The sequence below is a fragment of the Hirundo rustica genome, chromosome 6 (genome assembly GCF_015227805.2).
Source record: "Hirundo rustica isolate bHirRus1 chromosome 6, bHirRus1.pri.v3, whole genome shotgun sequence".
NCBI classification, from domain to species: Eukaryota; Metazoa; Chordata; class Aves; order Passeriformes; family Hirundinidae; genus Hirundo; species Hirundo rustica.
In genome coordinates this window covers 11,870,092-11,894,665 of record NC_053455.1, presented here as the reverse complement: position 1 = coordinate 11,894,665, position 24,574 = coordinate 11,870,092, and the positions used below count along the sequence as shown (strand labels likewise).

General features: G+C 40.9%; 2 protein-coding genes across 14 annotated transcripts in view; one reads left to right on the top strand and one right to left on the bottom strand.

Moving 5' to 3' along the window:
* Positions 1–21,372, bottom strand: WARS1 (tryptophanyl-tRNA synthetase 1). Of its 13 annotated transcripts, none has more exons than XM_040068398.2 (13): positions 21,141–21,358; positions 20,352–20,374; positions 19,281–19,543; positions 17,563–17,777; positions 15,653–15,860; positions 10,434–10,542; positions 9,484–9,603; positions 8,717–8,899; positions 7,991–8,091; positions 6,760–6,872; positions 5,542–5,715; positions 2,200–2,340; positions 1–464 (listed from the first exon to the last, which is right to left on the bottom strand). In XM_040068398.2, exons 4-13 carry the CDS (start codon positions 17,674–17,676, stop codon positions 306–308), a joined length of 1,422 nt encoding a protein of 473 aa, XP_039924332.1. In that variant the 5' UTR covers positions 17,677–17,777; positions 19,281–19,543; positions 20,352–20,374; positions 21,141–21,358; the 3' UTR covers positions 1–305. The 13 variants fall into 13 exon arrangements, with proteins under 13 accessions (XP_039924332.1, XP_039924329.1, XP_039924335.1 ...); XM_040068395.2 differs by having other exon boundaries at positions 19,281–19,530; XM_040068401.2 differs by having other exon boundaries at positions 17,563–17,745; positions 19,281–19,530.
* WDR25 (WD repeat domain 25) overlaps positions 21,041–24,574 on the top strand; it is a 60,792-nt gene continuing 57,258 nt past the window's right edge. Inside the window, exon 1 of the mRNA XM_040068390.1 lies at positions 21,041–21,473. The gene's annotated coding sequence lies outside the window, so the exon portion shown is untranslated. The remainder of the gene's footprint in view (positions 21,474–24,574) is intronic.

Here is a 24,574-nt window from a genome sequence, read left to right as displayed (position 1 = left end):
TTAGCCTTTATCATCAAATGGAAATTTTATTTATATTTTCAACATGAAATACATTAAAATACAATGTTGGGCTGACATACATGCTTTTCTGCAAGACTGATCAATTCTGTCTTGCACATTCTGATTTTAAATAGATACAAGTCCTATTTTAAACTTTTCCTGTATTCTGCTGTTCATGATAATTTACTCATTATTTATAAAGGACTGATTACAGGCTGTACATGACGAGGGAGTGATGACATACAACAGAAGACAACGATTACTTGGCTGTGGATTATCAAGTGCTAAGTTACATATACATTTCTTCAAAATTCAAAAGCCAGCTTCCTTGGAGTCATGAACTGCTTCACAATTTCATCTGTGACCTGCTTCCTTCTTTCTTGATGAGCTGCTACCAAGGGCTGCATTGTTTCAATAAGTACCTTCTTCAGCTCCCCCGTGAGCAACTCCCCACTGGTGTAGGCCTGTCAAGAGAGTGTTGGTTGCTGAACACGGTGCCATTCACAAAGAGACTCAGTGATCAGTATTTCTTTAAAAGACAGATTTGGATGACTGAAGAGTAAGTACATTCCTTAGAAGATTAGCTGGTGTCACTCTAAAAATGCAACTTGCAGAGTTGCTTGTTGCCTGTTAAAAGACTAAGGCAGCTGGCAAAGTTCATATGTGACAAGTTGTTATAAGGACTGAATAAACTACATTCACAAGTTTAACTAGGAAATCCTGTAATTACTTGCAGGAAACTGCAATTTTCCTCTCCAGAATCCCAGTTCAAATAAACAATCACCCTAAGCCATTTTTTCTTTTCAATAATAAGTACAAATTCTCATATTTTTCTCTTACTGCATTTGGATAAGAGACTAGATGTGATCCTTTTTAGAGCAAAGACACTCAATCTATGCTCACACTGTAGTCATATTCACAGTTGGTAATCAATTCCATTGCTCAGTACTTAGATGTTCTAGCTTAGAAGCACATGCCAACAGTTTATTGGTTCAGCCACATTTAGCAACCATGGCTGGGACAGTCCAGCTACATTTGAAATGACAATAAACATGATAAACCTCCCATCGTCATCAAGCCATTTGAAACACCTGTTCAAGGTGTAAATGCTGCTGATGTTCACTCAGCAAAAGTAAAATGCATTAACAGGAACAAATGGAATTGCAATTTCAGTGGTGCTGTTTGGGGCTTGTTGGTTTGTTATAAAAACACCAAGGTTGCTCCCTCTGGAAGTGTCCTCTGGTGCTACACGCGAAGCAGCTGCACTGACGCTGCTACAGTGGGCGAGTTCATGTTTTCTACTCAGGTTCTGAGGCACCACTGCAGCGAGCTGCAAGCTGTGGGCCAGGCTTTGTGCTCTGCAGCAGACAGGCTGACACTCTTGCAGTGGTCAGAGATTAATGAAAAAAATCTCTTTAAGTCAAATGTGCTTCAGGTTTCCATAAGGAATTTACAATAGCACAGAAAAGAGTAGCTATCCAACCCTGCTCTTGTGTGGGAAGGAGTAGAGGGCTGGAGAAGAATCAGTAGCTCTTGATTTTCTTGTGGCTGCTCCCAGCAGGAGAAAGCTGATAAATGAATGTGACATGGGTGTTTATCTACTGCAGCTCCTGCCTTCCAAAGAACACACACCACCTAGCAGTGGTGATGAAAGGAAGGGAAATGGCTTGCTACCAGCCCTGTAGATAGAAGACTTCCAGACAGGCTCAAAGAAAATGCAACATACATAAAGCAGTTTTCACCCTGGAATCAATTAATCAGGTCCTCAGAGCTATTAAATTTCTTTTCTGATGATAATAATAATAATAAAAAAAAATCAGCAAGCTTTAGACATAAGCTTTTGTAATTTTGCAGAATGTTTAGGGACCTTACAGTAAGGAACAGGCAGAGTGTATTATACAATTAAAACAACACTAATCCCAAGGTGACCTCATTTGAAAGGTAGGCCAGATATTGTCCTACAGAGTGTTGGATATACCTGTCAAAACACTTGGGATTTTTTGTTTTACAGAAGAGCCTGTGAGAAAGAACACTGCAAAGAAACAAAAACTGAGATACAATACTGAAACTTGCAAGGGATGGAGAGCATGAGAATAACACCAGAATTATCTTCCTGAAGAAGGTTCACAGGAGGACTGAGCTACAGCTTTTTCCTCCGAGCAGGGAAGGAATAACCCTGTCTGCAGTTAGGTTACTCACCTGTTTCAGCTGCTCGAGCCTGTCATCATCTTCCAGGAAGAAAGTCAGGTACATAAAAGACACGTCAACGTCACAGTTGCCTCCGTACTTCCTGTGCTCCTCAATGGTGTCCCTGCCTCCCGAGAAGGCGTGCTTGTTAATCTGAAACAACAGCACCAGCTCACGCTGTAATTCCCACCACAACCGGGATTACTCTATTGCAAACACAGATGTGTCATGAGCCTCCAAATTGTTTACTAAGGATTAGCTGGAGAATGAGTGGGACAAGTTAAAGCAGAGCCCCAGGACTGAAAAAAGGAGGTCATTAGAACTCAGCAGGGAAAAATGGCTATACACATGCTCCTCAGACTGCAACATTAGAACAAAAATTATGTGAAAATCAAAAATAATCTACCCAAGACTCAGTCAAAATTAACTCCCTTTTGCTGAAGCTGTTGGATAGAATTTGTGCTTACAGAAAACGTACTTCATGTAACAAAAATTAAGATATTTACTTTACCAAGAAATTAATTTTGAAAGAGATGAAGAAGGCATGGAAAATCCAGCAGAAATCCTAGAGATTACCTAATCTCCTCTTTTGGGGGAAAAGGAAAACAAGAGAAAGCAAAATTAAAGATTACAGAAGTCTGTCTAGAATGCTTAAAATCAGTCCAATGCCCAACTGTTCAGTCTAAAAATGGAGTATTTGCTGACAGCCTCCCTCTGTTTAAGCATAGTTTCCTATAGGCAGATGAACAGCACTATTGAACAGATGTAATTGCTAATCCCATTCCCAATAAATTCAGAAGCCACCGGCCTATTTTGAACATTTATACATATGTAGAACTCTCCGAGGATGCTAATCTTCCTAAAAATTTAAAGAAAATAAATTGCTAAGTGGAGGGAAAAAATACTTCTAAACCATATGCTGAGCTTTCATTTAGCTCTTGTATCTTTTGAGATACCATAATCAACCTGCCAAGAGACACATTTGCATATGAAGGAGGTCTTTTTTTAGTTCTGGTATCTAGGAGCGGTTATATATTTACAATTTATGAACATTCCTGCGATCTGTATAGACTGTCTAGTGCTTTTCTGAATCTCTCCAACCACCAAGTTACAGATGAAGTCTCATGTCAACTAACTAGAATCAAAAATCAGGCTCCAATGAGTATTTTAAGGAAATGAATTGCCATCTGCCACATTACAGCTATCCTTATATTGCAGGGCAGTCTGAATAGCTGTCTCAGCATCTGTAAAATGAAGTTTTTACATACTCTTCTGCACTGACCTTCCTCCTTAACAGATTGTGAATGCCTGTATGAAATTTTTTCAATGCCCTTTATCTCTACAGTTTGTGTTCTTCCTAAACAGAGAGGGATTAAATACAATATGCCAGGTGAAAGCATCTTTTTGTTGAAAGACAAAAATGTTTCCTTTCTTAACCTCAAATTCATTTTTTAACATATTCTGGCACCTACTCACTGACTGAGGGTTTCAGTGACTTATCCACAGTGGTACACTGATTTTTTTCCCCCTGCATTTTTCTGAATCCCTCAATATGTCTATAGACATAAAATCTAAATAACACTTTACAGGAAAACAAACAAGTAATTGAGCTGTAATTTCCTGATAGGTACAATAAGAACAATTTATTAAAATGCTGCCACTCATCTCACTGGATTATCTGGAATCCTCTTAGCCATTCCCAATATAAACTAATTTTTTATCTTCCATTACCTCTAAGTTTTGAACCTCATTAATTAACAATGTACCAATAATCTGAAAATGCTATAAGCAGTAATTTTTTTTGTCCAGCGTAGCATTCTCTTTTTAACCTTCACTCATGACCAGATGTCACCTTTCCTAACATATTTTTTTATTTATTTGCTATAACAGTATTTGGTCTTTCACTCAAGCTCTATTTCCATAAAGACTTATTTCTGAAGGGCTTCAGAAGATGAAATAAATCTCAGCTTGTCCTCCATTCCTCAACACGTTATGTCATGTTCAGGATTTTTCTTTATGTCTTTTATATTCCAAGTACCTAGAATTACTTTTTCAAGTAGTTTAAAGACAGTAGAATTAGGACTTATGAACTTGGATCTCTTTGCAAATCACAAGTTACTTGCCAGGAAAAAAACATGAAAGAATGTTACCAATATTACCATTAACATGTATTCTCTATTCTGAAATTACAGAATTACAGCTTTTGTTTTTTTTTTTTTAAGCAACTCTGTAACTGCAAAAATAAACTGGAATTATTATAAACCAAACATATGAAGAATTCCAATTCTTCAAAACAGAACTGCTTAATCAGTTCCTACAAAAGGGAATGAAGCATTATGAGGTGGCTCTAGAAGAGTCTCACCATAAGAGAATTGATCCAAGCCCACCCAAAAGAAACAACATAAATATCTCTCCTTCTGGTTTTGACAGTTACTTAATGTCTGGTTTCAGGCCTATAAATTCCTTCCCAAGGACTGATTTTCATTTTCTTTAAACACCGCAACACAGGAGAACTTTTGCCAAACTAAATCACCAGATAAGAAAAATCCTCCTTTGAACTTAGAAACAAACTGGGAACATACTCAGAAGAAAATACCCCTTCTGAGCTGAAATTCAGCATAATGTTTATTTGTAAATTGGAGTGAGCAGATTTCTTTGTGAATTGGCAGCAATAGATTCTCAAGCAGCAGGAAAGGTCTGACCTGTGTTGTAACTAACACTATGAAATGTTTGGTGCTCCCAACAAAGAGAGGCAGTCAAGAGCTGTATAACAGGTTTACATCATAGCCTGTCAGATTTCAAAACTATGGCAACATAATATTTATTTTAAGAGCATGAGCCTCCACAGTTCTTATTCTTACACCACTGCTCTGCAGGTACCAGAAAAACAAACATGTTTTGTACTCTATCCCAGCTAATATCTGTACTGTCAGACTAGCTGGTAATGCAAAAGATCATTTTGATAGTCTAGCTAAATTTGCATAACTCAGTCAATTCCTGAAGATGCTTTACTGTGAGATGCATGGAAAAAACAATTCACATCTGTTGAAGGAAAACACCAGTTGTCATTGTAACCAGAAGGACCTCTGAAGGTAGCGCAGACAGCTGATATCAAAGGAGTGTCAGGCAGGAGCTGTGGGCCAACCTCTGCAGCACTTCCTGATGAAGCTGGAGACTATTTCTACTTACAGGATACCTATAGATATGGTTTAGGGGTGGACTTGACAGGGATAGGTTTATGGTTGAACTCTAACATCTCAAGGGTCTTTCCTGACCCAAATGACTCTATCATTCTATGCCCACCACTTCTTTTTGCTGCAAAGCTTCGTGCTATCAGGTTTTGCAGGTCCTTACCTTTGTCTTGATTTGTTTGGGTGTATCAGTGAGGAAGATGGAGGAGTTTGGGTCACTAGCACTCATTTTGGTCTGTGCTCCTTGTAGGGCTGGGAAGAAGACTGAGTGGAGTAAGGCGGGTTTAGGCTGCCCAATTCTTGGTGCTACATCACGGGTCATTCTAAAATAAGGATCCTAAAACAACCATCAATAAAAGAATAAAAGTGGAAAATGTGATTTGAAAGCTGATAGATGCTGACTCATCCATGCCATAAGAAGTGGTACCAAAAAACCAAAAACTGAAAAAACAAACCACAAAATATTCTAGAACCTACTTTCAATCCAGTTCATTCAGAGCACCAATAAACAAAAGCCCTTTTTTTCTTTCCTATAGTGCTGTACACTCTGATTCCCTTAAGTAACAGGCATATTTACAAAATTTTACACAAATTCAAACAGTTGCTAAAACTATGCTTAATATGCCTGGAGATAGATGCAGCCTAAAATGAAAGCTTTCTCCCAAAGTATGCTAACAACCAGCAGAGAATCCGAACTAAATCAGCAATCAGGCTGGCAGTGTCGCACTGATGATGTGAGATATAACCAAAGTGAAATATTACTTCGTAATACCGTGGCTGATGAATGTAATTATGTCATCTTCCAGTGTCTGTCCCTGTGACTAGAACAGCTAAAGATCCAGACCGCACAGGATGTGATTCCTAGAAACACTACTTATTTAAAGTCAAGACCCTATTACTCTCATTTATATCTGATGTTCTTCCAGGTCTCTCTATAAATCTGAACTGTTAAGGTTCTGCAGCCTTTCTGGCAAACTATTTCAATGCTTTGTTGTTCTTACTGAAGGAGGGTTTTTCCCCATGTTTCAACAGCAATCTCTTGTGCTGCACGTTGAGCTCGTTCTATCTTGTCCAAGTTACCACAGAGATGGCCAAAAGTTTCGTCCTACCCCATGTCAGTGTGCTTTTGCATAGATGTTGCTGTCTTTGCTCTCCTAGATGTCAGCTCAGTGTGAACAGAGTGAGATCAAGAGAGATCCAAGACTGGATGAAGACATGATTGTTGGGTTAAGCCTTCATCTTTTTGGTCTTTCAGTTTCTACCCCAGAAAGGTGCTTGCAGGAATGTTTTACAGATGTCTTGGTACACCATCATAAAGCTTGAATGGTATAATACAAAACCAAATCCATGAAAACCAAATCAAGCAATGTGAATTTCTTACCTGGTCAATAGCACATGGGATAAGACACTGAATATTCTCTTTGCCATTGAATATCTGTGGAAATGATGAACTGAAGGATGGAGCAGCCTGGATAGCAGGAAAGCTGATCTTACCTAAAAAACATGTTTGGAAAAGCTAAACAATCAACAGAAGCAGGGATAAACAGAATTTTTTGCAATATGTAAAATGCACAAGTGAATCATCCAAATACTTAGTTGAAAACCAACCACACTGACTTCAGCAGAAGTTCATCACTGCATACTCTCTTGATCATTGAACTATCTACCCTCTCCACAAACAGAATTGACTAAGCTTTGCCTTTTTTTTTTCACTTTGTGAGAGAATAGCTAGTCATCACATAAGCTTCCCTCTAACATCTTAAATCACTGCTATATGCACCCTGTATTCATGAAATGTGTCAGATGTGCCCGGTTTCCTTTTTCATACAGGGCTTAATCACAGTAAGGCCAACCTGGAACTGATCAAAATCCTATCAAAACAGATACCAAGCAGTGGACTTTCACAAACACGTGATGAAGTCATAATCACCATACCATCTTTTATCAGAGCACTGCTAAAACAAGTGGAAATCTCTTCCTCGGTTACAGTGAAGGCTGAAAGATGCCACTGGCCTAATTACTGGATGAAGAATGATGACAATGCTCAGAAACATCCAGCACTTAAGGTCATTTTTACATAGAATCTTTTTTCTTGTCCATGTGACAGAAACTTTCAATTGCAGTGAAGTACATGGGACACTTGATTTACTCAGTATCTTGGTAATTAGGCTATTCACCACTCAACTTTTTTCATATATGTAAATGCCTATGTGTATTAATGCAACTTTTTCTGATAAGTTTCTTTACAAATTTGGCACAGAATTTTCTAGGAGGTAAGACTGTCTGTAGCTCAAATCACTCTAACAAAAGAATAAAGAAGAAAATAAAAGAGAAAGTCTCATTCTCTGTTTTGGAGCCTTCAACATTTGTGTTTTGTACTTTGCTCTTACAAAAGTCAAAAAGGAAGATGTTATGCTAGAAATTTCATTATAAAGTGTGTTCTATTCTGAAGGAACAACAGTAACAACAGAATCTGCCTAGAAACATAATCCTCCTGCTTTTTATATCTGTTTCATGAGTGGCAGACACTAGTCTCTTTAAACTACTACTTAAAATAGCTCAATTGAAAGTGAAAGCAAGCACTGTTCCTTGTAACTAGTATGATTTCCTACCAATGCAATCACTGTCTGTAAAGCCAAAGATTCCTTTCACTTGGTTAAATGTGACATGCTTCTGAACTTTGACAATGTTTTTGTAGAATCCAGCACTTGTCCTGTGAGAAAAAAAAAGCAGAAAAATAGAATGAGAAGAGGAGGAGAATGTATGTACAAACCCTGACTGCAAAAGCTGAGAACATCAAAAAACCTGCAGGATCAAATCTCACAGTTTCAGACTTTCTGTGGCCTACTGAGATGATAAGAGAATCATTTACAAACAGGAATTTTATGCCTTGAAAGTTTAACTTATTCTTCCCCCAATAATTACTACAAACATTCTTCTTTAAAATTCTCTCAATGCTGTATTCTAAAAATAAATGGCCACAACAAATTGCTGCAATGCCTTCTGCTGAAGCCAACATCTGAGAGATTCTTTAAGCAAATCAATCTGGAAGTGTCTTGGTGGTTAGGTGTTTTTACACTTTAGCTGGTTTAATATACTTTTCATAATTTACACATTGTACACACAAGTATTTGTTCATATGTTATACAGGAGAATGACAATAATATATATAAAATGTTAGCAGAAAAAACAGTAAGTTTCTATTTCAAGTATTACAAAACTTGTCCTGAAGCTTTCAAATTTAGACACACTTATTATAACATTGCTGGTAGTCAAAGTTAGAGAGAAAATACAGACACTTTTTTTCACTACAATGCTCTAAAGAAATTTATACTTACCCTAAATAGTCTAAATCCGAAAATATAAAGGTTTTATTGACGTCAAAACCACATGCAATGATGTCTTTTGCATTTTCTCTAGCATATTCATATGCCTTCTCAACTGTCATGTCCTTCCAAAGGTATTTCTCATCATCAGTTAATTGTATTACCAAGGGAACATCAAATACTTCTTGCAGCCACCTAATAGAAGCAGACATGTTTTATCCCAAATTAAGTTAAAATGAAGATGTAAATCATACAGCTAAAATATTTTTATATCTTTAAACAAGAGCATATGGAGAGGTCTGCTCTTCTCTTCATATGCAGTTATCTTTATGTGACCAGATAAAATGTTTTATACAGATGATAATGACAACTTACCTGGAAAAAAGACCCACTGTTTCCTGTGCACATGTCAGAGGTCACCAGTTGCAAAGAATTCAAAGAGGTTTTACCTTTCTGAGCCCAATGTCTCTGTGTCCTGCTGCTGCAGGCACCACCTTACAGAGTAATGCTACTGAGTCTTGCAGGGAACTGGTTTTTAGGAACCACAGAAATTCTGAGGAGTGCCATACGGCTAAGGGAGTAAGGAAGAGGGCTTTATGGTGATGCAGGGATTGTGATCATTTCAGTGAAAAGGTTAAGACTGAATTAAGTTCATTAATATTCACTTCATGGAATCAGAACTCCTCGCAATGTATCATTTCGGCAGTTTCACAAGCCGTGTTCAAGGTTTCTTTTGAAAAAAAATGCTTTGATCAATACAACAGGTAGAAATAGCTTACTTTGTGAACATAAATGGGATGAGATGACCAACATGCATCGCCTGAGATGATGGCCCTCTGCCTGTATAAAGGTAAAAGGGCTTCTTATTTTCATAAGCATCAAGTACTTGGTCCATATCTCTAGAGAAAAAAGAGAGAAAACAAGATACAACTCTTTAGTAAGAAATATCCACAGTAAAAAGCCTTTATTCAAAATCTGAGTGCTTTTAAAGCCAAAAGTATTTATAAATAAATTACAGTAATTAAGTGTCCTAGAAGTAATTCTTGTTTACTCATTTTTTTAATTTCAGAAAAGCGTGGTCTCTTTCAGTCTCCATCGGAAAAAAATCTCAAAGAAAAATGAAATCAAATGTGACAATTTAATGTTGAAACTGTGCAACTTTTAAAATTACTTAATTGGATAATAATCTCTAGGGCCTAGTAAAACAGCCAGAGACCATTTTTCAAACAAGTTCAACCAAACAGCTTAGCTCACCTCTGGTGGAGGTCATGCCCTCAGTCATGCTCAGGCCCCTCTGTGAAACCTGCTGGTGCCACAGCCCAAGTGCTAACAAATAAGCAGTGAAGGTCACAGGCAGGCTCATGCTTACGATCATTCCCTGAGCCTTTTCTGTACCACAAAGAGATGCACAGGAGCCCTGCTGAAATCACCAGTGGCACCTGGAATTCTCTCACTGCCTCTGGCTGCTGACACAGAGTCAAAAATGAGCCTGCACTCTGAGCACATTTCTTCAGTTGGGGATTACTGAGGACATATCAGAAACCCACACAATCAAGAGTTTTAAGTGTTGCCAGGGAAAATCTGCAGTAGTTGCTAATTTCAAATGGCACGGTTGGTTTGCCTTGGTATAAAAGCATATGGCTTTTTCTAGTTACAGGCTTCTCCCAATAATTCTCACAGGAAGTCTGCTCAACAGGACCTTTTGAGTTTTGAGAAAAGAAAAACTCACCTGTGAGAAAAAAAGATTCCTCTACGTAGAAAGTGGTGAGGTTTTTGCCCAATAGCTCTTTCTATTCGATTAATCAGATCTGTGTCAATTTTACTGCTGCCAAACCGAACTATAATCATAAAATGTTAAAAAAAAAATTAAAATAAGAACAGTATAGCTACAAGCAGATCTTGGAATACCAAGAACATTACCAATGCAGGCTAGATTAAAAAAGACATCTTCAAGTCAAAAAGTCAATTTTCCTGATTCTTGCCTGAAGACCCAGCAGCCACCTCCATATTATCTCTGTGCTAGGAGGCTGAGCTCACACACAACATGCAGTATTTCTCCATCCACAAATTACTATAACTGCAGTCTCCTTACAGCAGAAGCACTGATATTCCAAGCAAAAAAAAACATGCTAAAGAAATACATTCAGAACACCAACTTGGCCTGAGCTATACCATAAAAATGCCAGTGAGGCTCTGAATGCTCCTCTTTTGAAGTCTAATTTTTCTGCTGTCAGACAACATCTTCTTTTGCTTTCACTCAAACAACATCACCAACCCCAAATACTCTTCTGCAAACTTAATTCTTCTTTAATATGTAGATGATTACAGACACTGCTTCCCTCAAGAGGCTTGAAAAGGAAATGCATAATGCTCTTCATGGTAATCAGTAAGACTTGTGTCTTGGTGGTTTAGGAAAGGCTGTGATAGAGAAAAATAGCAGTATTTTCCCTATTCCCAGTAATTCTGGGATACTAATAATCAGGCCAATGCTCTATGATTTAAAGTTGTTTGAAAAAATCTATGTAAGAATCTACTGCTTGCTACTATTCTGCTCTATTCAATATTAGAACTATTCAACATTGCACTAATAAAAATGCAAAATGCATCACAAAATGGCAAATTAATCTGAATGAATGCTAAGAAGAGATCAAATGACCATGAAAATGATTCAGCACATTAACAGCAACTGGTAAGAGGCTAATCTGACAGAAATAGAAAACATGAAATGCCCCAGATTAACTGGGGCTAGCTACCCTAGAAATATTCATGTACTGTCATAGAAAGTGATTAGAAAAGCTCTCTGGGTATAAAACATAAAACATTTCATATAAAACACTTCACTGGAAATCTACATATCTTATTTAAATATCTTTATTAAACATTCACAGGCTGCACAACTCCTTTTTCTTCGCCCATGATCACCTTTCCTGTCAAAAAAATAGATCATTTTTTCCCTACCTATTTACTCTTTTGAATGTTCAGAACATCTCAGGCTCTCTGCTCACAAAGAATCTGACTTTCTAAACAGCTTCTGACAAAGACACAGTCTCTGCTCTTAAACAAGCTTTAAAAAAATTCCTAGTGTGCTTTTCATCTCTGGTGTTCTAGCTTTTACCAAAAAACAGCTTTCAAGTCAGTGCGCAGAAGTCCTGAGAACTGTAATTTTCAAAAGCATATTTGCATTTGCTGAAAATTCATTGCGTATTTTTCCTCTTTGCCATTGCCCTGTTATAACTACATGGAGCAATGTATACTCTGATATTTGTTATACAGAAACTCTGGTGACCAGCCAGTCTCGATGATCTCTGAACAGTCATGGCAACTGGGAGAGACTCCTGGAAGCTGGAAGAAAGCAAATGCCAATCCTGCCTTAAAGAAGGGCTAGAAGAAGGAATTGTGGAATTGAGGTGGACAGGCCAGTCCATCTCATCTCAATCTGTGGGCATGTGCTGAAGCAAATAATCCTGGAAATCATTCCCAAACATTAAAGACATGAAGGTGACTGGTAGCAGTCAGCAAGGATTTATGAGTGGAAAATCACTGTCAGACCAACTTAATAGACCTATGATACTATGAATACAGCTGAGGTGAGAACAGTGAATGCTGTTCAGCTCAGCTTTAGTAAGGCTTTTGACACTGCCTTTCAGCTCATTCTCAGAGATAACTGATGAAATCTAGACTAGGCAAGTGGACAGCAAGGGGAAATGATGCCTTAAGTTTTAGCGTCCGTATTTTTCAGATTCCATGCTGCCTTAGTGTGTAACTCTGAACTTCCTATTAAGTGTTAGCAAGTTCTCTTCACAGGGTAGGTAGACAAAACAATCCTTTTCCAGCCTGAGAACCAAGGACAACCCCTGCAGCCTTGGGCCCAGAAAGCATAAACAACAACAAACTGAAGAGAGCAAACAAGGAGGATGGGATTTCATAACCTGGATGCTATAACTGGACAATTAACCCCAATATGTAAATGGACCAATATGTAAATAAATATATAAAAGAGTGACCAGTCTTTCATCTTGTGACCATCTCGGATGTAGCCCTGGCCAGACTCTTGTACTGCCCAAGGTGTATCCTTTTAAGGCCCTTTCATATATACCTATTTTATTCTCTTAACTCTGTCTAGCCTCTGTTCCAGGTCAGCCTCTCAAGGCATCAGAACTGAAAACTACCTGAACTGCCAAGCTCAAAAGTTTGTGAGCAGGAAACACAAAAGTCAAGCTGGAGCCCAGAGCCCAGCCTCAGCAAATGTGCAGGTGAAATAATCCTGGGAGGGGTGGCTGATACAACAGATGGCTGTGGTGCTAACGAGAGGGACCTCAGCAGGCTGGAGAAATGGGCTGATGAGAATCTCATGAAACTCAAAAGGGAACACAAAGCCCTGGATTTGGGGAGGAATAACTCTGTATATGGGTACAGCAGGGTGCCAGCTGGCTGGAATGAAGAAGGACCTCAGGTCCCAAGGTCCTGACAGACAAGGAATTGAATATAGCTGGTAAGGCACTTTTGTGGGTTGGATAGTCTGAGGCCTTGTGGCCTGAATCAGGAACAGTGCTGCTAGAAGGGCAGGGGAAGTGACCCTTGCCCTGTATTAAGCACTGAGCAGACACATCTGGAGTACTGGCGCTGGGCTCCAGCATAAGGACATGGACATAATAAAGTGAATCCAGCAAAGGGCCACGAAGATAAAGGACTCAGAGCACCTGCCTTACAAGGAGAGTTTGAGAGAGTTGGGATTGCTGAGCTTGGGGAAGAGAAGGCTCAGGAGGGACCTTATCAATGTGTATAAGTATATGATAAGAGGAAGTGGGGAGGAAATTAAAGACAGCACCAGACTTCAGTGATGCTCAGTGAAAGGACAAGAGGCAAATGGTGCAACTTAGAAGAAAGAGGAAATTCCATTTAAACATACAAAACCCCTTCATACTGTGCACATGGTCAAATACTGGAACATGTTGCCCAGCAAGGTCATGGGATCTCCAACCTTGGAGATTAAAAAATCCTACTGGACAAGGTCCTGAGCAACCTGCTCTAGTTGCCTCCACTCTGGGGAGACGGGCTGACTGGATGATCTGCAAAACTGCTCACCAACTCCAACCATTTGGTATCATTTGCAATTTTCAGCTTACTGAATTATCAGCACGGTTAGCATGAAAAGCTCTTTCTCACTCATTCCTCTGCTCTTTGCTCATGGTCAAACAAACAAATTTCTAGGGATGTTCATATCTAGTACTTAGCTGACAGAACCCTTCTTCCCAGAATATCTTCAGGCTGTTTTGCTGTGCTACCATACACTTAAGTGCACATCTAGGACAACCACTTGAGAAGGAGACCTTTTTCAATTCAAACTCTGATTTCAGTTCCTCTATGTTTGATTAAACATAAGCACAGTGGCAACTTTCTCAGGTACCACTAAAAACAGATTATAGGTGGCACAAGAAATTCCCTTAGGGTAGGAGTTATCCAGTGTAACAAGATCTTGGACAATACCTTTTATTGTTACTTTCAAAAAGGGAAGGAAAAGAAGGAAGCTTATCAATAACAACCAGCAATTGCTTCACATCCTGAAGTGGCTAGGCTAGAATTCTTTGAAAAATTTCCAACACAGCACTTAGAACAAGCAGAATGACTCATTTATCAAATTCACCCATCTGAAAGTAGTGTAAAGAAGTAAAAAACCCTTTAGGCTAACCCACATTCTATGGAAGATGAAAGGTCTTACATACACAGTTACTGGAAAAAAAGGGCATGAACTGATTTATAGTAAGTTGTTTTTAGGAAGATTCCGAGATTGTGCCAACACAATTGTGCAATTCTAACTTTTCTAAAATGCTCAGAACCCCTCCCTCCAAGACAAAAACCCTCAAATCACTTCTCTGTAACTCCTATACAATTAAAAAGATTATGAGAGATCTTGTCCACTTTCAGATTCTAATAAATATATTTTTTCCTTCCTCACATTGACCTATATTTTTCTTTGCACAGTTCTCCCTTTCCAACTTTTTCTTTCTCCTGTTACTTCCTGCAGACTCATCCAATGTGTGCATACATTTGATAAAATCTCTCAGTAACATCACAAAGTGTTAAAATCATGCTGACACAAGCAACTGTCCCAAAAGCAAATATGATTACTGCCATGTAAGGGTGTTTGCTCTATTGTGAGGAAAAACTACTAAGCAGACCTCAGCAATGTACAACTGAGGTACTAAACATGAATTGAAGATGGACAATAACGAAAAAAAGGAAAAAATAGAGAAATTAATGAATAGTTCTCTCACTTGTTTCTATGCTAGACTGAAACAAGTTATTAAAATAGCAAACCATAAAACCAATAAGGAAATTACTTAGATCTCTGTTTCTTAAACTACAAAAGTTTGCAAACTTTCTAACAACCCCATCTGAAACATCTTCCATTACACTGCATGTTTTTGAACAAGCTGCAACTCCTTCATTCCAGCCAGCACTTGGCTGCCTGTAAGTGTGCCTTCTGAAGAAGTCATTGGACTTCATGGATTTCTGCATTAGTTTTGGATTATTCCTGCCCCCTCCAATCTATAAGAGATGCGAGGAACAGGTAGGAAGAATCCTTCAGCCAGGCCAAAATGCTCTTCTGCATTCCAGCCACTGAAGATGCAGATATTTAGTCATAGGGTCTTCATCAGTGTAATTTCTAATAACAGTCCTTATACCAAAAAACAAGCCACATTAAAACTCGGATTTTGATCTTAAAAGTTCTTTGCAAAGTATTTAAGTCTTTCACAGGAAATCTCCACCTGGGACATTTTCATCTCTTACAGCAAATTCTTTAGACATGGAAATGCTAAGATGAGACATAAATTAAATGTTACCTATGATGTTTTGATCTGGATTTGTTATGATGCCTTGCTGTTTCTGTGGTCATTAGGATCACTTTACATAAATTCCTTAGTAGCAGTGAAGGAAGAGTTATACCTATGAGCTTGTCATAATCCACGCCTTTAGCACTTGATGTCTGCACATTCCAGGGATCCACTAAATCCTCATCCTCTTCTTTAGCTGTACCATTGTTTATTAATACAAGATCTTTTGGAGGCAAGCCTGCCTGATAATCTTGTCCTGTTGTTGTTTTATATGACAGTTTTAATGATAAGAGCATCCTCACTGCTGCATCAATTTCATCCTGAATAAAGGAAAAAACCCAAACAACTGTTTGCCTTAACATACTTAAAATAGACAATTACATTAATGTCCCAAATTTTCAAAATCCTACATCCATGCTTTGATCTGAATTGCATCATTAATAAACTTTAAATGTTTTCTGCATCAATGTCAAGTGTAGAAGAAAAGCAAATTCTTAATCATTAGAATATAAATCATCACTATTGCCAAGATATTTAAAGCACCTCAGTCTTCCTTTTCAATTTCTGCCTATGAAAAAAATGCTTGCTTGCTTTTCAGAGGCATAACAAGCTTAGCATTTTTACCATAAATTTCTAAGGTATACAAATAAAATATAAATTATTATCTAATTTACTTTACAATGCTTTTAGTGGCTCACCTTAAAATAATTTATTCATTACAGTTCATTGACAGACTTGAAGAAAAACTACAACAAGAAGTTATGGTTATGACCTCTCTAATATAAAGCTATTGTAAAATCTCATGCAAGCAATAAATTGAACAACACTTTATTCAGCTCCCAGTTTTCAAGGCTTACTCCCACAAGCAATACATTAAGAGAGCCCATATTACAACTGAGCTCTCCTTGCCAAAACAGTGATGACACAATAAGGAATCTGAAATAAATGGCAAATTACTGAATTATTTAAGGGAGATTAAGAAGGTACTCTCAGTACAGTTACAGGAAGACATATTTGATAATGTCTACAATAATTCCTGAAGAAAAAGATTTTGATGAACCATCTAAAACCAGCTGTCCTAGGGTGACTGTGTATCCCCCAATCGTCTATTGGGTGCAAAGGGGAGGGAAGCGCCGTTTGTTTTTCCCCAGGAAAACTCTGCTCCTTGGAGTGACCTTGAAGCGGGGGAGTTGGAGCACTGCAAGACGAAAGAAGCTCTGTTGTTTTTTTTCCCCATTTAGTGCTAGCGTAGTTAGACGCTGTAGAATAGTTGAAGCTTATTGGTTTTTTTTTTTTTCCTTTTTTTCCCTTTTTTTTTTTTTCCTTTCTTTTTTTTTTTTTTTTTCCCCTCTCCTTGGAACTGTTCCAACCTCTCTGGACTAAGGACCTGGGGGAAGCACCGGGGGCCTCCACAGGGGACCCACCCCACCAAGACCAGCCCTGCACATCTCCTTTTCTCCCAACGCCAGCGGAGACGGAGCGGTCGAGCACAGTGACGATCTTCAAGAGGAGACTTTCTTTAAGTTTGTTATCCCTCCGTAAGCGGCACGAAGCTCTTGTCATCGGGTATTGTGCTGGGAGTGCTTTGCCTGTTTAATAAACAGGTTTTTTCCACCTCTCTCTGAGGAAGACTTTTCCCGAACCGGTTGGGGGAGGGGAGGGGGACCCCGTGGGAGGGTTTCTCCCAAAATCTACCTGAAACCACCACACCAGCGAAGAATGCAAGTGACATAAATTTACTTGAAAAATAAATGCCTTGGATCCTGTCACATGGTATGGCAACTGGATGAAGCAGACTTCTAAGCCAAGACTCTGTTCTTACTACAAGAGTAAAAACTTTGGTCTTGCCAGTGACTACCTTACTCCAGGTATGCCACAGTTCACAAAACGGACATAAACACTTCTTAACAAGAGTTTTTCTGATTACAACACAAAATACATCTTAAAACAATAAAATTCCTCAGCACTCAAAGACATACCTAAACTGAAAAAGAATGGGCTGAAAACATGAAATGCAAATACCTTTGGTGCTTTTCCCGCTTTCAGCGCTCGGACTTTCTCTCCTTGTTCAGTCACTCTTTCAAACAGCTGAAGTGGACTCAGAGACTTCAAATCACAGTTTGGGCTGTCGGCCATTTTGCCAGACTGCACAAAGATCTGTTTAGGTACAACTCAACTGAATTTATCCTCTTCCAACTCTTTGGTCTGGAGATTCAAAACAGCAGCAACAAAGAGAACTGTAGGGCAAAATGTAGTATGTTTTACTTTTTAGTGTAAGCCTTCAAGGTTAGGTGAACAGAATAAGAAAATAAAAACTATATTGATCCCTACCACATTCTATTCATATCAAATTGATAAATGTGGAGACATTATACAATGAGCTTCACTTTCACACAAAAATGAACAGAGACTGACAAGAGTACCAGGTAAATTTAGGCATCACTGTTCATGTTGTCTATGTATTTAACACTAGAACACCTCTTCAAAGTCAAATTCCTGGCAAAAGAAAAGTAATTAAATACATGTATATACAATTCAGAGCATCTCAGAACAACTGGTAGAGGCTATCTGATTCCTGATTAGTTAATGCTCCTGCACTGATATCCTGTCAAATTCTGGATGATGAGACCTTCATAGCTGCAATACAGAATTTTATCTTAGTATATGTAACAGAGTACTTCAGCCCAAAGAAGGATACACAAGATCAAAGGTTCGTCATCTTCTTTATGGCTTTCCTCCAGAGGTTAAAAAAAAATAAAAAAAATTGATGATTGGTGAGAAATGCTGCTTTCCAAAGAATCCTTGTGTCAGCACTAGGCTGTGAATTTGCCTGTGTTTCTCAGAATTATGCAGGAAAAATAATAGGAAATAGTTTAAAATAAGGAGGTGGTCGAGACTAAGAGCAGCAGTCTGCCTAAGCACGCTCTGTCATACTGTGCCCACGTCCACCAAGCAGGGAGCTCTGTGCCCATGTAAAAAACTACTGACTTGCAAAGCCTCATCTCTCTGGAGACAACCCCTCAGCAAATGACTGATCCACTGCTGTGTATGGAGCACAGACTGACTGAGTAAAGATACAAGCTCCTTTGGCTCCCTTTTCCCAGAATTAAAACAAACAAAACCTCCAGAAGCATATAATAGTTGCATTAGCTGTTCGGCAATATTTCAAAGCCTTCCTTCTACAGAATAATCACTCTAATCATAACCTTGGTTATATTTACATAGGGTTTATTTAAACTACTGCCACTGTAAAAAGCCCTCACCTGCCTAGCAAACTTTGAAGGTCGATTTGGCGAGTGGGTGGCTACCAACACACACCTATCGTTAAGGCTCAGTCAGCTGCACTATTCCCATGTTTCAGCTTCAGCTGATTACCTTGAGAAAACTGAGAAGTGGATACATACACTTGTTAATGTGATTTGTTTGCTCTATTAACTCTTGGGTTACCATACTTAGATCACATAATACGACTTCAGTTTTTAGCCTCATTTGATCCCCTTAAACTTGACTTTTTGCAGTCCAACAGTGTGATTAAAAAAAAAAAAGTAATTTGAAGCAGACTAAACAAATTTTTAATGCATTCCTACAATTTAATCACTTTTTTTTATTTGCATATTGCATTTGCATATTGCCTTCCTCTTCTTCAGGGGCAGAGAATATTTTAGATATTAGTTTAGATATTAGTTAGAGAAAATATAGAATAAATGCATATTAGAAAATGTTTATGAAGATTAACATACCCTTGCTGTAGAAACATGCCATTTATATTTGCTGGCTTCAAATTTCACAAAATAATAAAGACACAAATAAGAATTTTCTTTGGTGTAGGACAAATTATGGCTTCTTGTTTTAACTTAATTTCTTACAGTACAGTCTTACTGACGGATTGCCTCCACTCAGAAAGGCTGAAGTGACAGCTGACACTTGGCACACATACTGGAAAGCAGCAAACCAGGCTCCCTAAAATGCTTGGAATATTATCGATTTAACCTGGAAAGAGAATCTCAAATAAAGGTGCAGCTTCATTAAGAAGTAGCAAAAGTAATCTAGGTGGTGCAACAAGACATGAGGATATTGTGACTATAAAATGCAAAATACTATTAAATGTTATCTCTATTTACCTCAGTACTGTCCCTATTTGCTAGTGGAATTCAAGACAGGAACTAAGTACTGTGGAACACAGGCCTTTACCTTTTGAAATTCATTAATGCAATTGTGAATAATTATAAAGAAATGTCTGGATATTCTACTATTTATCAGGATTTTTTTTCTTGCTTTCTTATTGAGATTATAAATATTAACAGTCCCAGACAGATTGCACACCATAGGGGAACTGATCTAAAGGAAAAAAATATGATGCATGGGAATTGGAGAATGAACTATTAGGATATTTAGGACCAGACCTAGAAGGCCCCAGTGTGACCTTGAAAGCCAAGATGTGTGTGCTTTTTCTACCTATGAAATGCAGGTAACTTATAATGGGTACTGCTCCTGTGTCCATTTCAAAATAATTAATTGCTATGGGACAAAGCTCAAAAATAATCCTTGGCAAAGATATCAGAAAACTACTGCATCTTCCTCCCTTTCCAGCTGGCTGACCATCACAGATCTATGGTCACTTTCACTGTCTGCAGTCTGACTTGGTACATTAGAGACCTGAGAATTAAAAAACAGGGTTTCACATTAAGTTAAGAAGACACACATTGCATGAAAGTACATTATGACTTCCAGAGACAACAGTAATACAACAGTCCAGAGCAAGCTTTCATGAGCCAATGAAAGAATGTGAGACCAAGTCTAAAAGCACTTACATTCCTGAAAACTGTTTTTCCTCCTGCAAAAAAAAAAAAAAAAAAAAAAAAAAAAAAAAAAAAAAATCGAAACAAAAAAAGAAAAGAAAAATTACAGTAGGTAGCATCCACACAGATATCATGGCCTTGAAATAGGCCTTGAGAGGCACTTCAACATAGGCTGCACTTTAGAGCAGATCTACCTTCCCGGTCATGGCAAGCAGCAATTTATGCACGAAATTACAATAAAGAGTGTAAGACGATTCCCCAAGATGACAGATAACAAGACCATTCAAAGTCTGAGAAGCCACCATAAGAAAGCCCGACAGCAATCTTCGCTATACTGCAGCTAGATAAGAGCAAAGCTCCCGTTCGGGAATGGTTGTGCACAAAATCACCCCACATGCCAATGTTCCCTCAGCTTGGCATCCTGCAGCACTCCCTGCCACGCCCTGCCCGGGCACGGCAAAGCCACTCGCCAGCTCTGCCATCCCCGCGGTGGGATGCACCTTCCAGTGACCTAGACACCCCACCCTGCCCTGCCCTGCCCTTCCCAGGGAACAGGGCATCTTCACCGGACCCTCTGGCGAGGGTAGCCCCGCAGGGAATGCAGGAAAAGCCCTCAAGCGCATCTCAAGGGAAAGTAGAAAACATGCCCGGCAGAGACCCTCTACCCCCGGTGCCTCGCACCGGTCACAGGGGCGGCAGTGACCACCAGTCAGCCCCTCTCCGCCCACCGGGGTCTCTCTGCAAGCGCCCATCACGGTGCCCGTGCCCGTGCCTGTCCCGGCCCACGCCGCCGCTCCTCACCCGACGCTCCTCTGTCACCACCATTGCATCACCCCAGCCGGCACGGGCAGCGCGGCTCCCGGCTGGGAAACACAACCCCCCGGAACCATTGCTTCACACTCCCTCCTGCTCCAGTCACCAGCCCAGGGGAGCGCTCTCCATTCCGCTCGCAGCGGCGGAAGAGAAGCTTCTTCCCGCTCAAGGAGCCCCGGTCTGACCCCTGCCCTTCCCGGCACGGGGGCTGCGACATGCGGAACTGTTTGGGTGCAGTGCCTTGTTTTCACCCGGCGCGTTTTTAGGAGCGGCGCGGCGGCGGCCGGCATGTGAGTTCCGGGCGCGCTGCCGGGAGCGCAGGTACCGCGGGGATGGGAACGGGAACGGGAACCGGAACGGTGCCGGGGGCCGCTGTTCCGGCACCACGGGTGGTCTCGGCGCCCGGGCCTCTGGGGAGAGGCAACGGCTCTGCGGGAGAGGGAAAGGAGCCGGCCTCAGTTGCCGCGGCCCTCCCGGGACCCGCTTCCCCGGGTGGGGCTGCACCGTGGGGACTGGAGAGAGTCGGGTGTTTGCAGAATCGTTCGGGCTGGAGATTATCCAGGCCAACCCTCTGCCCAGGCAGGGTCACCCGGAGCAGTAATGCATCCGGGTGGGTTCTGAACGTCTCCGGACAGGGAGACCCCGCGCCTCCCCTAAGCAGCCTGTCCCAGTGCTCGGCCACTCTCCATGAAAAGAAGCGCTTCCTCGCGTTGAGGTGGAACTTACTGTGTTTTAGTTTATGGCCATTGCTCCTCGTCCTGTCGCTGGGCACCACCGAAAAGAGCCTGGCACCATCCTCTGGGCACCCGCCTTTGAGATATTAGTATGAATTGATGCGATCCCCTCAGTCTTCTCCAGACTAAGGGCGTCTCCCACAGTCTCTCATAAGAGAGATGCTCCAGACCCCTCATCATCTTCGTGGCTTCCACAAACCCTCTCCAGTAGCTTGTTCTTCCCCCTCGGGGCTGTGGGGCGTTAGGAGCGAGGAAGCGCCCCGGGGAGGCGGCTGTGCCCGCCGTGCGAGCGGCCCGGGGAGGCGGCTGTGCCCGCCGTGCGAGCGGCCGGGAGAGGCGGCTGTGCCCGCCGTCCGAGCGGCCCGTGGAGGCGGCTGTGCCCGCCGTGCGAGCGGCCGGGAGAGGCGGCTGTGCCCGCCGTGCGAGCGGCCCGGGGAGGCGGCTGTGCCCGCCGTGCGAGCGGCCCGGGGAGGCGGCTGTGCCCGCCGTGCGAGCTGCCCGGGGAGGCGGCTGTGCCCGCCGTGCGAGCGGCCCGGGGAGGCGGCTGTGCCCGCCGTGCGAGCGGCCGGGAGAGGCGGCTGTGCCTAAGCGGCCCGGAGAGGCGGCTGTGCCCGCCGTCCGAGAGAGGCGGCTGTGCCCGCCGTCCGAGAGAGGCGGCTGTGCCCGCCGTCCGAGAGAGGCGGCTGTGCCCGCCGTCCGAGAGAGGCGGCTGTGCCCGCCGTCCGAGAGAGGCGGCTGTGCCCGCCGTCCGAGAGAGGCGGCTGTGCCCGCCGTCCGAGAGAGGCGGCTGTGCCCGCCGTCCGAGAGAGGCGGCTGTGCCCGCCGTCCGAGAGAGGCGGCTGTGCCCGCCGTCCGAGCGGCTCGCGGTTCTCCGTTCCTTACCGCACCGCGGGCACCGTGCTCCTCCACCTGAACACTCCTCTTCGATGCGTTCAGATGAATCGTCAGTCTTTTGGAAGCCGAGGAAAACCAAAATTCTATGAACGTCTCTTTTAGCTCGATACCTTGCACATCACGCCGTTAATAAACTCACAGTCCAGTTACAGGATGTTTCCAGTCAAGTACATTGTGGTTCCCCCCTGGCCCCCCATTTTTCTTTAGTTAGGACAGTGTCTCTGGGTGGTGTTTCTTTAAGAACAAAAGTTGGTGGGAAGTCTTTAGATGAGAGAGATGCTTTGTTTTTACAAAAGTACTGACATTTATGGGTGGTGTGTGTGGTGGGATGGATTTATGCTGACCAAATGTAATGGGTCAGTTTCTTTCCAATATCTCATGGGAAACATTTTTAACTTTGTGTTTGCAAGGCGCTATCTCACACTTCCGAATCTCAGCTTTGTGGTTGTGGTGTTTTTGGTTTTTTGTGGTGGTGGTCGGGTTTTTTTGTTTTGTTTTGTGTTTTTTTTTGTTTTGTTTTGTTTTGGTTTGGTTTTTTTGTGTGTGTGTGTTAAAACAAGGTTAAGTAATTTTCTAAGTCCTAACCCAATCCACTTGTGTATCTATAGCTTTTAGCCAGAGGTCAGCTTCCTACTGTATTTGTTCTTTGGACATGATGCATTCGGCTGGGAAATGTGTTTAGCACTGCAATGCAAACAGTAACCACTTGATAAAATTATTGAAGTGAAGCCCTTCAAAGGTCCTTTGTATTTGATATGATGTTTCAGTTTTCTGCTAGGAACTTCAATTTACTGGTTTTGAATTGATTTGTTAGTTAAGTTTTCATGAAACGCTACTCTTTTTTTTTTTTTTTTTTTCCCTTGATACTGTTTAAATGAAATATTGCTGCAATAAATTAAGCTGTATTATTAAAAAAGATTTTTTCCTTGCTCTTCTTTGCTGTCACTTATAGCTGTCTTAAACTTCAGATAATGACAAAATGTCCTCTAGAGGGAGATCTTGTTGCTTTTATGCACTGAATGCTGGTCACCTCGTTCCAGTTATATGTCTTGATCACTTATCTTGGGAAGGATCTGTGATGATGAATGTATGTATGTTAATAAATACCAATCTTCTGGATCTGTGCTTAGAAACTTGATAACAGAATATGGAGTCATATAACACTTCTGTAGGTTATGTGAAACACAGTTGTTTTAATTCAAATAGATCTAATTAAATGAATAATCTTTACAAGTTCCAGAGTCCTACTCCTGCAGAAGTATTTGTAGGACCTATGTTTGTGGTGTCCCTACATTTGTGGTGTCAATTCTGCAAATGCTTATGAAGATACTGACTTTCATGCTGCATTCCCTGTTGTCATCAAGATGCTTTTGAGGGCAGCTGACCGGAAACAAGAATTCCAGCAGCCTGTCTGAAAGTGTTGTGGGTTAAATCTCTTCAGATTAATGAGTGCTAACAGCTTGGCAAGGAAACAAAGCAGTAATAAAATGTCACATTTGATCAATCTTACCAGTACTTCTTGCCTATAAACAGCAGAGGTTGAAATACTACTTTGCAGATACATCAGTTGTTTGAATGTAGTTGACTCTATACTCCACATACTCCATACACATAGTTGGAAAAATCTTGGTGGAATTTTTATGAATTATTCTGCGTGTTCCATATGCAGTCTTGACATGAGATTTCTTTCTCCTGGACTCGTTGAAAAAAACTTACTCCACAGTTGAGGCATCTATGTTCACATTTTTTTTCTCTAAGTAATGCACACTGAATTCAGTGTAGCTTCTGGCATAT

Bases quoted from the DNA above. Each gene is read 5' to 3' on its own strand.
- WARS1 (XM_040068392.2), bottom strand. From the start codon at position 17,676: ATGGCCGACAGCCCAAACTGTGATTTGAAGTCTCTGAGTCCACTTCAG. The intron at 8,900-9,483 runs GTAAGCTATTTC...TGCTTCTATTAG, and splicing joins ATCCCATTTATGTTCACAAA to GTGGCTGCAAGAAGTATTTG. The intron at 6,873-7,990 runs GTAGGAAATCAT...CATGTTTTTTAG, and splicing joins TACAGACAGTGATTGCATTG to GTAAGATCAGCTTTCCTGCT.